This window comes from Stenella coeruleoalba (genome assembly GCF_951394435.1).
Source record: "Stenella coeruleoalba genome assembly, chromosome: 11".
In the NCBI taxonomy this organism is placed as follows: domain Eukaryota; kingdom Metazoa; phylum Chordata; class Mammalia; order Artiodactyla; family Delphinidae; genus Stenella; species Stenella coeruleoalba.
Window position 1 is genome coordinate 87,306,475 of NC_137157.1, and position 17,984 is coordinate 87,324,458.

At 38.9% G+C, this 17,984-nt stretch overlaps 2 protein-coding genes across 2 annotated transcripts in view; one reads left to right on the forward strand and one right to left on the reverse strand.

The window, feature by feature from the left end:
* Window positions 1–16,370: 16,370 nt before the first annotated feature.
* CAPZA3 (capping actin protein of muscle Z-line subunit alpha 3) lies at window positions 16,371–17,277 on the reverse strand (the record flags this gene model as incomplete). Its single annotated transcript, XM_079938050.1, has 1 exon — window positions 16,371–17,277. The coding sequence occupies exon 1, from the start codon at window positions 17,268–17,270 to the stop codon at window positions 16,371–16,373; it is 900 nt and encodes a 299-aa protein (XP_079794176.1). The 5' UTR covers window positions 17,271–17,277.
* Window positions 17,278–17,321: 44 nt separating this feature from the next.
* Window positions 17,322–17,984, forward strand: part of PLCZ1 (phospholipase C zeta 1) — a 43,569-nt gene continuing 42,906 nt past the window's right edge. Inside the window, exon 1 of the mRNA XM_079938048.1 lies at window positions 17,322–17,461. The gene's annotated coding sequence lies outside the window, so the exon portion shown is untranslated. The remainder of the gene's footprint in view (window positions 17,462–17,984) is intronic.

Consider the following 17,984-nt stretch of genomic DNA (forward strand, 5'->3'; position numbering starts at 1 on the left):
GTGGGGGGGGTAGGTCTTCGCAGGAAGCCCTTCCTTGGAACACAATAGGGTGGGGTTTTTGGAAAACAAAAGGTTGGGAGGATTAACCGTCTCTATTTTCTAGGACCATAGAGTTTAGGTAGAATCAACACTGTCACCACCTCTCCTAATAAACTCTTGTTAAACCACTCAGACTCAGTTAGTTCTTCCTTTGTCAAGCTGTCAGAGTCAGGTTCCCAGGAAGCAACTCTGAGATAGAGATTTGCTTGCAGGATGTTTGCTGGGGAGTCCTCTTGAAATCAACACCTGCGGGGAGTAGGCAAGGAAAGCAGTTATGGTTGGAGCAAGTTCGGCAAACCAAATCGAGCTCACAGCCTGTTTGTATATGACCCTGAGTTAAGTAAGAATGGTTCTTATATTTCTAAAGGTTAAAAAAAAAAAAAAAAGAGTACCGGATAGAGGTTGACCTTCTGTGGCCTGCAAAGCCTAAAGCATCTATGATCCAGCCTTTTCAGAAAAAGTTTGCTTACTCCTGGGTTAGGAAGGGTAAATGAACTGCAGATGCCGTCATAACAAAGGCCCTACCTAGCCAGTCTTACAGGGCGCTCAGAAGCTGGTTAACTGCAGAGTTGTCCTGAATTAGTGCGAGGGGGTGGGGACTCCCAGCACCAATCAGTCTTGGGCAAGGAGCATCCTGGTCAGGGCGATGGCAACATCCACTATGCAAGTGTTCCCGAACTTCTCCCTGGAGAGTTTATGACTACTTATTATGTAATCAGTTCTTTACATGCCAACATCTCTTACTCAGCTGGGACATACTCAGGAACAGGAATAGTGTCCTATTTCCTTTTGTGCTTCTGGTGTCTAACACAGGGTTTGGCACAAAGAATGGGCTCAACAAATACAAACTGAATAAAGAAATAGTCTTGCTTTTCATAAGACTGAAAAGTAGAAAATATGCTGTCCAGGAGTTCATACAATAAGTCATTGGAAGGGCCCTTTAAAAGTTATATTTCTTTAAGGAACCTCCATACTGTTCTCCGTAGTCGCTGTATCAATTTACATTCCCACCAACAGTGCAAGAGGGTTCCCTTTTCTCCACACCCTTTCCAGCCAGTATTAATTGTTTCAATAGAACTACCATATGACCCAGCAATCCCACTACTGGACATTTACTCTGAGAAAATCATAATTCAAAAAGAGTCATGTACCACAGTGTTCACTGCAGCTCTATTTACAATAGCCAGGACATGGGAGCAACCTAAGTGTCCACAAATAGATGAATGGATAAAGAAGATGTGGCACATATATACAATGGAATATTACTCAGCCATAAAAAGAAATGAAATTGAGTTATTTGCTCTGAGGTGGATGGACCTAGAGTCTGTCATACAGAGTGAAGGAAGTCAGAAAGAGAAAAACAAATACCGTATGTTTATATGGAATCTTAAAAAAAAAATGGTACTGATGAACCTAGTTGCAGGGCAGGAATAAAGAGGTAGACATAGAGAATGGACCTGAGGACATGGGGTGGGAGGGGAAAACTGGGGTAAAGTGAGAGAGTAGCATCGACATATATACACTACCAAATGTAAAATAGTTGGCTGGTGGGAAGTGGCACCATAGCACAGGGGAGATGGGCTCGGTGCTTTGTGACCACCTAGAGGGGTGGGATAGGGAGGGTGGGAGGGAGTCTCAAGAGGCAGGGGATATGGGAACTTGTATGCATATGGCTGATTCGCTTTGCCGTGCAACAGAAACTAACATGGTATTGTGAAGAATTATACTCCAATAAAGATCTATTTTAAAAAAAGTCCTATTTCTTGAAAGCCAGACCTTAGTGTATGTTCATGACGTGGATATGCATGGATTCATGACACTTGAATGCAAGAAAAGTCGAATGTCCAATTTCAATCTTATAGTTGGGTTTGGGAGTAATTCCTCCTCTGCTTGCAGAAGCAGCCCTCTCCGTGTTCCTGATGTTTCCTGCTTGTGGCAGAAATAGTGTGATGTCTCTGCCAGACTGTCGTTGGCTTCACTTGTCCCTACCTTCTAAGCACAAAAGTCACCGTCTCCTGTCACTTGGGAATAAGCCAACTTAATTCGCTTCCACTGGATCCGAATCAGAAAAAAAATAAAACAGAACAGAACAACCTGTTAATTCTAGGACAAAGGATTCCAGAATTCAAAACTCTGCTTCCCACAGAATAAAAATAAAAGAACTCTGCTTTTTATTTTTGGGGTCTATCGGAGCAAAGGGAGAGATACTAATTTCTCAATAACTTTCTCTGTTAAAATTATTATCTCCAAATGGTAGGAAAGCCAAGATTTCATCATTAAATAATAGTAACTATCACTCTTTATAAGGATGCTTATTATTTGACATACAGTTATTTCTCTGTTTCTCCAGCACTGCACCATCAAGATTTTGAGCTCCTGGAGAGCAGGGACCATATTGCCTTTCAAATTCAAGAGTTCTGGGACAGGCGTGTTTTCAGGACAATGACCCGTAGTCTAACATTATAGGTATGGCTTATACTTTGTTTCACCAATGGCAGATGAATTCAGTGTGATTTAGATATTCTCATGTTCTGTACACCTTTGGAAGGAGTTTACTGTTGGCATCAGCAGAAGCTTCTCCACGGTCACTTTCCCAGGAGAAAGCTAATAGGGTGGGAATGCAGAAGAGGGGCATAGTTTTATTTGATGGATAGCATGCACAGATTTCTAACTCGGGATTTAGAGAGATGGCGATGACAGAGGGATTGCAAGGGAGTTTCTTGCATTCTGCTGACTCCATGAGGTATCTTCTCACCATAGCCATTCCAAACACCTTTTGGCTTCAGTGCATAAGAGCCATATTTTAATAATACAATTAAAAAGTTATTGTACATATTTTGAGTTTGGCTATAGGGTTGCCCATAATATTTTCAATTGCTACTGTGTTAACTGTAAAAATGCACTGTATTCCCCCGAATCATGTATCTTGGGGTAGATGTAAATTGCCTGTGTCTAATATCAAGTCTTGTGCTGTCTGTTCTTTGTGCCAGAAACTCCAGGGCATCCCAAGAATATGTGTGGTTGCGTGGGGAGAGCATCAAAGCGTCTCCAATACCTATTTGAAAAGCGTCACCTCCTTTTCTGTTATAATGTCATTTCCCAGAAAAATATCACTAATAATTTTACAGCTAAATTCCTTCGAATGCAGCACTCTGCTTAAAGATAAATGGATTTTATCTTTGTGGTTTTGCTTTTTCTAACATATTCATTGAACTCTATAATAAGTAAAAATTTTTAAATGAATAGTTCAGCCACTTCTTTCTGCTGATTTTCTTCACTGTCAGGAAGCTACATGAGGCAACAAGATAGAGGTGAATAAAATTGAGGATCAGAATGAGGGAAACTGGAGAAGGAGGTAATTTATGTCCTCGACAAAGCACTTTCATTACGCAGAAAACTGTTACAGTTTTGTGCCAGTCACAGTAAAGCTGTGCTCTATCTTTATGATCAGACTTTTATAATCTTTTGACCTGGCAAGAAGTACCCTGACTTTCTAATTTTCTTGTTAGAACCCTATATCTCTTACAAGTCCTGGCCTCTTTTGATCTTTCCTAAGCAATGGTACCCATGGCAGTCCATGGAGCCAAACTCACCTTTTCCTATCATCCCCTAGACAAAAACAGAGATGGACTTTCTTTTCCAACCCTGGTTCATACTTATCTTGAGGAATTCAACCTCAGACCCGTGAATGGCATTTCTGACTTTGTTCAGGGCACAGCCTTCCCCTGTCCTTGGCCTCAGTCTTACTACTGCAGACTTTTCACAGTTATGTGTGCTGGAGACAAAGTGTAATGCCTTCTAATCCCTGAGGAGTGAGAGGCGGTGAGGAAAATTTGGCGGGAGGTATTTCAGTTCATCTTTGGGGGCTTTAAGTTCATGCTGCTTCTAAATAAGTACAATTCTTTTTACTTCTGTTTATTTTCTCTTTACTTGCCTCTTTTTGTGCTTGTAGTTGTTTATTTGTGGTTTGTTTATTATTACTTTTTAATTTGTTTCCTGCACAGGAAATCATTCTAATACATATAATGTGTGTTTTAAAAAAATGTGTTCTTGAAAAGTGTGTATTATTTGGAGCGTCTGTTTAATTTCTGCATTTGTTATGATACAAATCACATTGTATCTTACTCTGTGTTATCCAGCAGTTTGCTTTTACCATCCACCCATATTGTTCTGTGTACATTTGCTCCGTACTTCCAGCCATTCATGGTACTCCTTGGTGTGCATTTACCACAATTAACTTTTAATCCGTCAGTGGTGGACTTCTAAATTGAGATTAGCTTCCTGCTGAGACAAACAACACCACAGTGAACATCCTTGTACGTGCTTCCTTCCAGACAAGTGTGAGAAATTTGGAAGGAAATACACCTAGGAATGGAATTGCTAAGACATATGGTATGCATACGTCTAATTTGACTAAATAGTCCAGACTGCTCTTGAGAACAGCAGCTTTTGTTTAATCTCCCACCAGCAATAATGTAGGAGAGTTCCTACACACACACACACACACACACACACACACACACACAGAGGCATATACACACATGTACATGCACATATGGACTTGCACACTTGTACACATACACATCTTTACCAGAATTTACTTAAACCAACTTCTAATTTTTTGCCTTTTTTTAATAGCTGTAACATAAAACTAATGGTGGTTTTAATTTACATTTTTTTGATTGTTGCATGTTTTTCTTCATATTTGTTTTGGATTTCCTGTACTGTAGATTGCCTGTTTTTATACTTCGCCCATTTTTTAATTAGGATTGCTGTCTTCTGGCTGACTTAAGCAGCTTCTTCTGTCAAACTGAGTGTATTAGCAGAGAAGGATAAGATTTACTTCTCTTCTTTATAGCTTCCCACTCAAGACTTGTGTAATTTTACCATTCATCAACCACGTGAAGATAATTTTTAAAGATCTGTTAAAATTATGAGCATTAATGTTAAGTTGATTTATTAAGAAGTTGTACAGTTGTTTCTTCTTCTTTTTTTTTTTTTTTTTGATCCTATCCACTTGTAGGCAACTTGGCAATATAAATAGGAATGGAGCTGTTAAGACTTTCTTTGTTAGGACAGGTTCCTTCAATTATCAGAAGGTAAAGGGAGAATAAAGTTTGCGTCTGATCCCACTTCTGCATAATGAACAGCTGATCATCTGCTCCACTGTGATAGGAATGGAAGTGGGTCTTTCCAAGCATCCTCTCTGAAATTAGGTGTTGCTCAAGCTCATCCTTTGGATCCAGCCCCTCATATATACTCCTTCTAATTTCTGTCTTATGGACTTAGGAGTAATAGGGAAAATAGAACAAAATGTGAAAATAACCTGGACCAGGACTATAGTGTTAATTAATGCTGCATGATTTTGAAAAAGGCGCTCACATTCTCAGGGCCTCATTTCAGTTTCCCAATCTATAAAGGAAGAAATAAAGCCATATGATGGTAACAGTCTCTTAGCCAAAAACCAAAAACAAAGTCAAAAATATTATTGAACTCTTCAAATTATTTCCAAACTTATAAGGGCTTACCAGCGGAAGCCTTTAACATGAATTTTTCAAGACAAGAATGGAATCAGTTGTAAGGAAACACCAGTGTAAGGGAGAGTTCTTTGTAGAGCATATGACTAACGAAAATATTTTAACACTGTAGATAAATAACCATTACCTAATAGCCTTGACATTACTCTGTAACGGATTTTTGAGCACATGTGTCGTATTTTTATGTCAGAATTCTAAAGCCCATTATATACGAATAGAAATTCTTAACTCCCTGAAGATATGTATGGACCTCTTATGTAAAATGGTTACTTTTTAGCCTACACTAGACTTTCTGTGTTCGGTGGAATGTTAGTAAGTTTTACTTGAAAGAGGACCCCCTGAATAAACATATTTTTTCAGCAAATATTTATTCCCTACCATGTGTCAGGTATTATTTAGTTGCTAACGATGTTCTGGTAAATAATATAAACAAGGGTTGGTATTCTAGTGTAGGAAATCAGAATCTTAAAAATTCAAATTGTGATGGTTACTATGAAGGAAATAGAGCCGGTGATGTGGGACAACTGGGAAGGGCCAGTTCTCGAGAAGGGTTTCAGAAAGATGATATTTGAGCTGAGGCTTGAAGGATGAAGAAAAGCTAATGACAAGAAGAGCTGAAGGATATGTTTTTAAGCAGAGGAAACGTCAAGAACCAGTCCTTCATGCAGGAAAGGGCTTGGCAAGGAAAAGGTAGAGAAGGAAGCCTAGTGAACAGAAGAGTGATGGGCAAGGAGGAGTGTGGTGGTTGATAAGGTTTGAGAGTGCGGCTCAGGCTAGAGGTCATAAGGCCTTTTGGACAAATTTATGAAGATTGGACTTTAAGAACATTAAACCCATTGGTATGCTTTAGGGATAAGCAGGGAATCAATTTATGTTTTTAAAAGCTCATTTGGCTACTTTGTTGGAATGGTTATGAGTCCAAGAGTGGAAGCAGAGATGTCAATTAGGAAGATATTGCAGGACTCCTGCGAGACAGGATGGCGCCATGGGCTACAGTAGTAGCAGCCATGGTGGAGGGAAGTAGACAGATATTCTTTTAGAGGTCAGACTCATAGACCTTGCAGATAGGTTAGATATGGATGGTGAGGGGAAAAGGGAGGAATCAAAAATGATTCCAGAAAATACTCAACTAAATAATTTTTTTAGTGGCCAACTATCTCTGAGCCTTTAATGTACATCGAGACTCTCCAAGTGGGGCATGCACAGCATATTCGAACTTCTTTGCCCATGAAATCCCATGCACATCCTTTGTCCCTGCATTTTTAGATTGACATTCACCTCTTGATGCCTTGAAAATTAAAATATCTAGTGGAAAAAGTATCTATTTAAAAGGAAGATTAATAGAGTTTATTTTCTTTCTTCAATGTATTCATTCGTTTAACCATCATCTACATATTCAGCAAATATCTACTAAACACTCATTATGTTTCAGACTCTGTAATGGGATCACCAAAGTCAGTAAGACAGGATCCTTCAGGCTACATCTATAAAGAACTATTTTTTGAAGATTAATTTAAAAGAAGGAATTGAGTGACGGGAAGATAAAAAGGAAGCAGAGTTAGTAATAGGTCCATGAGAATATTTTGCAAAAGAGTTTTGGAAGAGAGTTAAATAAATTTGCAGTAACATAAGGGAGGATCTTGGGACCGCAGTCCCTTGGAAAGGAGGAAGTTGAGACACATATATGGATGGGCTAGGCCAGGTCAGATTATTCTACAAAGTCCAGAAGGGTTCGATACACGGTGTTCTTGGGTGAAATGAATAGTGTGACTATGGATGTTGGCAAGTGGTTAGAAGTACATCCTAGGCCAAGCTAAGTTAATGCAACTTAACTCAAAATTTCCAGTCAAATTCCCTGTGAATAGATGTGTGCTGAGAGTCAATGGTGGTCCCAACAAAATGTATTGAATGGTACCATGTAACTACAAAGAGCCACTGTCATCATATCTTCTTCTATATTGTGAGGTCTTGCCATTAGAAATTATGGTGCACTGCAAGAATTTCTAGAAATTCTGAAGAGATCAGTTTGACCTATGAGTTTCAGTGCTAGACATGGTGAATTTAATTCCAAACAAACGCTACGGACCCTTCTTGAACTTTAGGCATGTGCTATGCTATAATAATAATTTGGCAAAAGAGTCCTGATTTTCCATTATTGTTATTTTCTAATATATCCAGAAGAATTTGAGCTTTGTTGAAGATTGTTTATCCAAGAATGACGTATAAAAAGAAGTACTGATGTGAACATAGGAAATACTCATTAGGAAACATTGGGTTACTGTTCAGGTATCTCTACTAAAGAATATAATGTTTATGGAATTTTCCCCTTACTTCACTCTCTCATGCCATGACTCCCTCTGAACAGAGGGCTGCATTTGCATGTGGTTAGGGTCACAGATCACGTTCCTAGGGAATAAAAAATTGGATCTGTCGAATTAGTAAATCCTATTCACACCATAAATTCTTTTTTATTCATATGAATTTGGAGCATGAACATGGTGCTTGCAAAGTGAGGGCACTTTACATATTCTGAAATAAGAATAAAAAGTGACTAGGGAGATAAGAACAGTATGATAAGAATTACATTTATGTAATAAAATTAATTCAGGAAACCTGTTGCATTTATAACCTAGAAGAGGTTGTCCTTTTTCAAGGGAGTTAAAATGGACTGAAATATATAGAAAAATTACTTGAAATCCTTGCAAACACATTTTTTATGTAGCTCTACAAAATATATTTATTTATTTAAAATAATGACTTATCTAAGTGAACAAAAGCATATACTGAGTAAATGCCAGATGGTCATCATACTAAAACAAAAGTCCTGCCTGGTATCAGAAATCGCCTTCAGATGAATGAACATGTATCCGTATCTTCCATTTGCCCCTCCAGATCTGTTCTCTTCCCTTCACCCCCCTACTATTGGCCTTGGGAGGCAGATGTGCATAGACTATTAATGGACTCCCTTGCCCTCTCATTTTTGATTGGGTTTGCCAATGGAGGGCTCTGACAGAAACCAGAAGCAGGAGAAGAATATTTATGCCCTTGACTCTCTTCCTGGGGGGTTTCCTTGGGCTGGAACGTTCCTCCACAGAAGGGTATAGCCCTTCTTCTGGTGACCCATTATATTGACTCCTCCTTCCAGATTCTAGTGACTGCTCCCTAACCTTGACCTAAAGATGTAAACTGCTCTCATGTTATTTCGCTGTCCCTTGTGTTCCCACATCTTTGTGGATAATCCCTTCATTATACTCTCTTTGAACTATCATATCTGTATTTGTCATCTGTTTCCTGTTGGGACATTGACTGATTAAATCTGAAAATAAATCTTGTCCCTGGAGGCTCCTAAAGGGATCTACTTCATGTGACATATAATAAGATCTCAAGAATGTATTGCCAGGAAAATTATATTCTCCTGGCATTATAGGAATTATATTCTTATCGTATGCCAGACACTATGAAAGATCTTTAAAATGCAAAACGGTATTTCCAAATCAGAGATATTTGTAAATTAGAATTCCTGAAAGATAGAGAGCTTTGGTTGGATTGAGGAATGATGCTTCAGATACTCTCTCTTATCTTTAGGAAATGTTGCTTGTGAAGCTCTGGCCAACCTGAGAGACTTACGGAAGCTCTCCTCTCTTCAACATTTATTTATTCGTGAACGATTTATTGCTCACACATTGTATGTAAAACATCACGCATTTAACCCCTATTTAACAAATGGAACAATTGGGTATCAAAGAAGTTATATATTTTATCCTTGCCTTATGTCACAAAAGTAGTAATTGGTAGAATCAGGACTTGAACTTATTCTAACTCAAAATTTCATAGATTTCCATTACACTGTGTATGAATGAAACAAAAAATCCCTTCCTTAGTATATTAGAGTAAGAGGACAAACACACGCGTCTAATATTCAAATTAGGATGGAAAAGTTTCAAGGCAAAATTAGAGCTAGAATGTGTTTACATATAGGAAATGTAGAGAGCACTTTTGGTGAAGCTTCTCTTGGCTTTTTGGAAAAGGTGGTTAAGTCCAGTCCTAAAGTCCTGTTTAGCCATGTTAGATCCATGGAAGGTATAGGGGCACTCAGGCCATGGGGGACCTTGGAATGCTAAGCCAGGGAATTTGAAATGGATCTCCTAGTCAATAGGTATTGTTTAAAAGTATTTGATCAAGATTGTGTGTAACACAATGAATAATCAGTTAAGGTTTATGAAAATTAATTTGGTAGAACTTCAGAGAATAGATTGGAGATTTAAGAAAGAAAATAAAGGCAGGTCAGTTAGAAAACTTGATACATGAGAAGTGACAAGAATTAATGATAAGGTGACAAAGGGAATAAATAAGAAAAATGCAGGAACAGAAATAAAAAGATGCAATGACTAATTGGATTTTAGGAAATAGGAAAGAAGTTAAAGATGCCCGAAGTTTTGACCTTGAATTAATGGTAAGATAGTGCTTGTAAGAGCAGGAAAAAAAAAAAAAAAGAAAGTAATTTTCTTGAAGGACAGAGAGGTAGGAAAGAATAAAAAGTTAGTTCTGAAAATGTTGATTTTGACACTGTAAGGTAAAACTTGTAGGTAATATTGGAATGTAGAAATGAAGCACAAAGTCAAGTTGATTGGAGTCATCTGTATGATTATTTAGTAGATGTCTTTTCTTCATTTATAGAACATGGGTGGTCAGGGTTGGAGGGATGGTGGGAGGGAGTGTGGATCAAGGGGGAGCAGTGTCAAGACAGGACATCCTTGGAGGTCAAGTCACACCGGGAGATGTGTTTATGCAAAGCTGCTCTGGCAGAGTGTGGTCAAGGTTGTATCTTAGAATATAGTGCTTAGTGACAAGTTCAATAATAACATAAAAATAGAAAAATAATTAGCAAGTTTGGTAGCTAAGAGGGAAGAGAAAAAGATGCACATGCTATAAAAAAAAATACTGTTTTGAAGAGCTACTTAGTCATAGGTATGGCTAGTGAGTAGCCAGTGTTGTTGTACCGGAATATTGTGATGAATATTGTGAAGAATAGGGTGGTTGCTGAAAACCTTGGTGAATGAGGGTGATCATGTAAAAAGAAGAGGACAGAGAACTTAGGTTTGGAGGATGCCTATGTTTGAGCATGGGGTACAGTGGAGGAGGAAAAATGAAAAGAGTCAGAGAAGGAGGATACTAAGATGCAGTTACAACTGAGGAAAGAAAAGTTTTTCAGGATAAAGAAATAGTCAAGTTCTCATGATGCTAACTGACGGAAGGTCATTGAAATGAACAATGATGATATTGAAAACTTTCGAGAATGGATTTTCAATATACTGTTGGACTGGAAGGCAGAAGGTGCAGAGTAAAGGCAGCATGATGTGGTGTAAAGGGCAGGAGTTCTGAAGTGTGACAGACCTGAATTGGAATCCTAGTTCTGTCACTTGCTAGCTGTATCAATTTGGCAAAATTACTTAGGAATACTCTTAGTTTCCTAAGCTGTAAAAAATAATTCCCAGTTGTATGATTCTTATAAGGATTCAATGAGGCAGGTGAAATTGCTTGGTAGAATGCCTAAAACATAAAAGACTCTTAATTAAATCCATTCCTTTAAGAAAATATTAAGTGGTAAGGAAGCAGAAAAAAATTAAGAATAGGATAATCTTTTGAAGAGTTTCATGGTGAAAGGACCTGAGAGATTCGTAGGGAAGATTTTTTTAGGATAATTGGAACTGAGTATGTTTGCTTATAGAGGAGAGGAACCAAGAGGGGATAACGAAAGTGAGGGGTCAAGCATAAAAAATAGCTGATGAATCAAGAGCCTGGATGACAGAAGATCAAGGATTTAGTCAGGTGCACAGGAAGAAGAATTAGTCTCAGAAAGGAACATACACTGCTTTGGTGACTATTTGGAGGGAGAAGACAATAAATATGTTTTTAAGTGCAGAGAAAAGAAGCTGTAGGAGCTCTTTTTGAAAGCATGTGTCTTCTTAGTAAAGAACAAAGTCATTTACTAAGTGAAAGAATGATGAAGTAGAGCTTGAGTAGAGCAGAAAAATTTGAAAGCATATCGTGAAGAAGGCCACGGGAGTCAATAGAAAAGAATAAATTGATTGCTCATCAGGAATGAGAGATCAGTGACTGATGTGGAGTTGAGATAGATAGGTTTTGTAAGCAGACAGGGTAGGGGGTCCCCGGGGAAAGAAAACCAGGTGTAGCTTTCTTGACATAAGAGAAGTCATATTTTGCCTAAGGCATTTCATGATCTAAGCCTGGCCACATGCTTGCCCTTGTCTCAGCAATTCATGATCTTAAGGGAACAAAAGAATGCAGAAACAAGCGATTGTTATCAGACAAGAGAAGTAACAATCGCAAAGATAACTTATTAGACACCCAGTTCTCTTTCAATGGTAAAGACTAGCCTAAAGCACAGTCTTGAGCTGTTTGCAGAATTTAAATCCCCCCTCAACCATCAGATCAACTGGAATCTAAGGGATGATGAGGTTGACCTTTTCTGATCCTCCTGGCATTACTTCAGTCAACTAAAGCTTGGACTCAGTGGACCTCTGCCCCAATTCTATGCTGAATTCTCCTCTGCTCAAGCCCCTTCATGAATATGCATGTACCATTAGCTTAAAACTTCCCAATTTTGCTGTCCAGGGAGACACTGCTTTGGGAAGGATCCCTGGTGTTCTCCTTAACTGCTGAAAGTAATGATAAATCCTTCCTTATCCAGATCTTTGGCTTGGTTGTGTCTATTGGCTTGATACCCACCAAGAGGCTAACACAGTTTTCAGATAACAAAGGGTGTAGTTGGGTCTTGTACACTGTGGTGAAGGTCCCAACAAAGAAGAAAGATTGAAGCCTGTTTTAGCTTCAAGGCACGCCTGAGGCTAAGGCACATCCCAGAACAGCCGGGACTCACCCTGACATAGGGGGACGTTGCAGGGTGTACACCCCTCCACGGATCTCTGAGCAGAACATGAGATGGTCATTTGACTAACGCTCTGGACTAGCACCCCAAAGGGAAGGGCAAAAAATCTTTGACAGAGGATCATGTAAAATTGACCCAAAATACTGTACATGACTTTTGGAGAACTTGATTTTCTTCAACTTGTTGGAGGAAACATCTCTCTCCATTTGGAGTGGGAAAAGAGCAAAGGTTTTCATCAGAGCAGGAGGCAGCCAATAGCAGCTTCAGAATGCAATCAACTGCCTTATAATGAAGAGTCCCAACCTCAGCCTTGGGAATCGGAAGAGGAATACATCGTTCCTAAAGAGGCAGCAAGTAGTTATGGTCTACAAAGTCTTAAGGCTAGTTAAGCCTACCATGCTTTATGTACCTAGTATCATGATTTACTTGTTCATTTGCTCATTAATTCACTGAGTACCTACCATATGACAGACAGTAATGGACTAGATACTTGGGATAGACGAGGTCCGGATTCTGATGGAGCTAACATTCCAGCTGGAAATAGGATTGGGGGAGAGAATACTGGAATATTAAAAAAATATCACACTGAGTCTTCAGAATCTCAAGGATTTTGTGTGTATGTGTGTATATGCCTGGGCACATAGTGCAGGTGTAAATGTAAGAGTGTGTGTGTGTGTGTGTGTGTGTGTGTGTGAGATAAAGGTTCCGAGAAAAGGTAGTAACCGTAGATTTTCCTGGCTATGCCAGCCTCCATATAAAGAAAGTAACTACCAAATAATATTGTTGTGGGAATGCTTTTAGGTATAGGGTAGCATAAGTTAGTGAAATACCTTTTTTACTCGTTTTGTTTTAAGGTTTGTTGCCTATCAAAGAAAAAATTTGATATTCAATATTGTCAGGATTACTGTGGTGAGCTAAATACTTTTATGCTACCAACTGGATTATAAATTGTTAAATCTTTCTGGAAAGCAATTTGGCAATATGTATTAAGAGCATCAATATGTTCATCTGTTTTCAACATGTGATTATAGGGAATTTATCTTAAGGGAAATAATGTATAATGTGGGCAAAGCTTTATGCACAGAGATACTATAGCCTAATTAATAACAAAAATAAAATGCTAAAATTTTAAATTATGCATGAATAGAGAAATGGTTGTCTTGTTATTGTGTATGAATATTATGTAAATAATTAAAATTATGTGCTCAAGGGGTTTTAATGACATGGGACAATATTTATGATATAGGAGGTTATACAAAAAGAACAGGATACAAATTTTTACATACTGTATATCCTTAGTATTTAAAACAATTCCATAAAATTGGGTGGAAGGAAATTGGCCAACATGCTTTATACTTTAAGCATTTTCTATGATTTGCACATGTGACTTTTATATCCAGAAATACCAATAAATATTATTTTTAAAACCCTGTGTTAAAGTGGGTGTTAAATGCTTCTGTGATTGTTCCATAAAACATTAAGCCTTACTGTGGAATGATCTGGAAAATCAACACATATATAACCATAATATGAATTCAAATTTTTGCAAAATAATTTGTCAGATGGGTATATTTTAGGGCAATGAGAGCAATTTTCCTTGCTGTTTTTCTTTAGAAAGATTTTTCTTAATTTTTTAACATGGCAGATGAAGGCCTGTCCTTGGTCTGTGCATGGTGAACCCAGTGAAGTAGTAGAAATGGCCTTTAATGGACAATAGGAAATGATTTCAATTAATAGAAATAAAGGTGTGTTAGTTTAAGATTAGAACAATATACTTAAAATGTGGTCCTAGAGTCCCTTTCATTGGAATCATCACCAATAATTGTTTAAAATGTAGATTTTTCTGACCTATTAAATCAGAATCTGAGGATGGGTACTGACTGGAAAGTTATAGTTTTAATGATACACCTTAGGTAATCCTCCTGAGATTCTCTAAGATCTACAAGTTGAGGAAAAGAAGTTTGAGATTTAGACATTTTTGCCTAGGATCCTTAATAAACACTTGCTCCAATGTTTATTAAGTAAAATTAGACCTTTTTTCAATTGCATGGATCCAAACTATAAAGCACTTTGATTCCCTGATAAGTTGGACTTGGGGGCTGGGGCCCATCTGCTGCTCGACTGCAATCTTATTAGAGAGGTTTAGATTTGGATTTCTTTGAGAGTGGACACAAGTGGTCAGTAACATTGCTGGGACTAGTGATAGGGGACATCTTGGCTAGAAAACAGCAGCCCACCTGTTCCAGTTCCTTTGGGGGTATCCTTTAGGTGAAATGCTTGCCTAGGGCATTTAAGTCATTGCAGGGTAGAGTTCACAAGTCTCAAGGAAGCAGGCCTCCACAGAGAGCTGCAATACCCTAGAGGTTAAGAGTGTTAGAGGTAGTCACACCCACCACCTACTATGTGCCTGTGTGAATTAACCAACTCAGGTCTTAGATTCTTCTCATGTAAAATGGGGTTACTACTGGTAGCAGCCTAATGATGAGAAATTGTGTGTAAATCATCTAGCACAAGGTCCAGCATGAAATAAGCACTTATATATGCTTGTAGTGATGACTTCACAAGAGCTGGACTATATAAGCTTGGGAGTCAAGCTTTTCCAGTTGATTCTTCGAAGACCATGTTAGGTATCAGAAAAGCCTGGGGACTGGAGTAATTCCAGATTATTGTGTGTTTGGGGGGGGATGGCTATGGATCCAATAGTCCTTCATATGAGCTAGATTTTTTTTTTTTTTTAACATCTTTATTGGAGTATAATTGCTTTACAATGGTATGTTAGTTTCAGCTTCACAACAAAATGAATCAGTTATATATATACATATATTCCCATATCTCTTCCCGCTTGCGTCTCCCTCCCTCCCACCCTCCCTATCCCACCCCTCCAGGCAGTCACAAAGCACCGAGCTGATCTCCCTGTGCTATGCGGCTGCTTCCCACTAGCTATCTACCTTACATTTGGTAGTGTATATATGTCCATGCCTCTTTATCGCTTTGTCACCGTTTACCCTTCCCCCTCCCCATAGTCTCAAGTCCATTCTCTAGGAAGTGTGTGTCTTTATTCCTGTTTCACCCCTAGGTTTTTCATGACATTTTTTTTTTAATTCCATATATATGTGTTAGCATACGGTATTTGTCTCTCTCTTTCTGACTTACTTCACTCTGTATGACAGACTCTAGGTCTATCCACCTCATTACAAATAGCTAGATTTTTAATATCTGTTGGTTTCATGGAACATCCAACCTTCATGTTACTTATTGAAATCTACCCGCTCAGGGTTGGTGTAGGACTGAACTGAGTTAGGTGAAGTATCATTCGCAGAATGACTTTCATTTACATACCTTCTCCAGTTACAAAGAAAGTCAAAAGTCATTCCTGTACACACACACAAGCACACACACATACACAGCCTTAAGCCTGGCCACCTCTATTAATACTTCTGGGGTGCCACATTCTATAAAACCATTTTAGGTTCTAAAAGTGTTTCTGACTTTATGGTGGTCCCTACCATTAAATACATTTCCATCATCATTTTCTTGACTTACTGGTAAATATTCCTTGAATAAAATGATTTGGTAGACTTGTCCCTAATTTAAACTTGCATCTGGAATTCCCTGGAGGTCCAGTGGTTAGGACTCTGCGCTTTCACTGCCAAAGGCTCAGGTTCAATCCCTGGTCGGTGAACCAAGTTCCCACAAGCTGTGTGATGTGACCAATTATCCCCCCCTGAAAAGAAACAAACAAGAAAACCCCCCAAAACTTGCATCTGCAAAGTGACAGGCATGTCTAGTGGCTTCTCAACTTTAGGCAAATAACCTCTGCCACCCTCCCCGCCCCCCTGAAACAAAGTAATCAGGTCAAGACAGTTACCATGAGCAAAAATCCTTTATCTAATCCAGTTGCCTAACACACTTCTTAAATAAACGACGTATCCTAATTTAGGATACATCACCAGATTCAAGTCAGAGAGTATCCTCTGCCAGTCCATATGAGTGCGGGTCACTGGAAGATCTCTTCGTAGAATTCTTCTTAGGGCTTCGTTTGATAACTCCTGTAATTCTTCTAAGACTGCAGCTTGAAATTTATTCTCTTGCTCTTCCACAAGCCTCGCGAAATTTAGAGCCAGTTGAGCTGGGTTAACTACTTCCAAGCTTTCTTTCAGGTCCTTGGAGATTTCGACATGAAGGTTGACACATCTGAAGAAGTGAGCTTGCACAAAAATTCTCCCTGTTACCTGGGTTAGGAATGGATTGACTTGGAAAATCCATTTCGATTTCCAAAGGCCATTCCAGTAATCTCCCTTTTCGTAGCTGTGATCTTCAATGCAAGCGATCAAGAACTCTTTATTTTTCACCGTTTTTCTCAGCACATTGCAGTTCCCCGTTGGATAGTGGTCATTCACATACAGCTTTAAGGCGCACAGAACAACAGTCCTCAGGTACTCCGTTTCATTCAGAATGATGCCGTGACTTTGGATGTCTTTTAACTGGTTTTGAAGCAGGTCGAATTTGAAAGAAAGTTTGCTCTGGTGGTCAAAAAATCGGTAGTTACTCACTACGTTGTGGTGAGACAGGAGGACCGTATTCCCATTGATGGAGAGTGGGACATAATATTTTTGGCAGTGTTGGTGGCCTGCACACTCACCTAGATGGTGCATGAGTTTTTCATCACGGATAAGCAGACAGAGATCATCAAAGACATTTACAAATTCCCCTGGAGGAGCCTGCATTAACAGTCTGAGAATTACTTTTTCTTTCTCTTTCTTACTCAGATCGCTAAGTGACATGTTTGGTTGTAGCAGAAGCAGAGCTTCTGAAATAAAGAGTGTTCAAAGATGAGAAAACATTCCATGGGACAACCTTCCCATCAAGGTGTTACACATTCAGCTTAAGATTACCATGTCTGACCATGAAAAAACAGGTTGTCTGGCAAGCTCTGAGTCTCCTGATGAAGTCATAAAGAAGCTTTCTCTATGAGGTATGGAACTTTCAGTGATATCACATTAGGTGTTCAGACCAGAAGAAAAACATGATAGTCACCTGACAGCATGGTGCGCAGCCAACCAGCTATAAGAATTTTGAAGATTTTAAGAACTTAGCCTCCAGAACAGCCTTCTTCAAAAGTGGTGTGTCTCTGTGTGCATTATATGTTGTCAGGGATCTAGAGAAGCAGCCCAGAGTTTCTAGAGAGTGTCTGGCAACCCTTTGCACCTTTTGGGGACCACGATGGCATTGATGTATAATCAGGCCCTCAGAATAACTGTCCCCAACCCAGTGGAAGCACGCTATGCTGAAAGGTTTGAGGGGTTTAAACAAAACAGTAAAAATAAAATGAGGTACGATGGCAGTTCATGGGAAAATGCCAGACAGCAAGAGATGCCTCATTTATAAACATTGTGGGTTTGGAAATGGTCATAACGTAAGCAAGAAACCAGAAAGTTTTAAGGGCAGTGAAGTGAAGAGACCACATGTTACATATGGTTTCTGTGGGATTTAAGTGT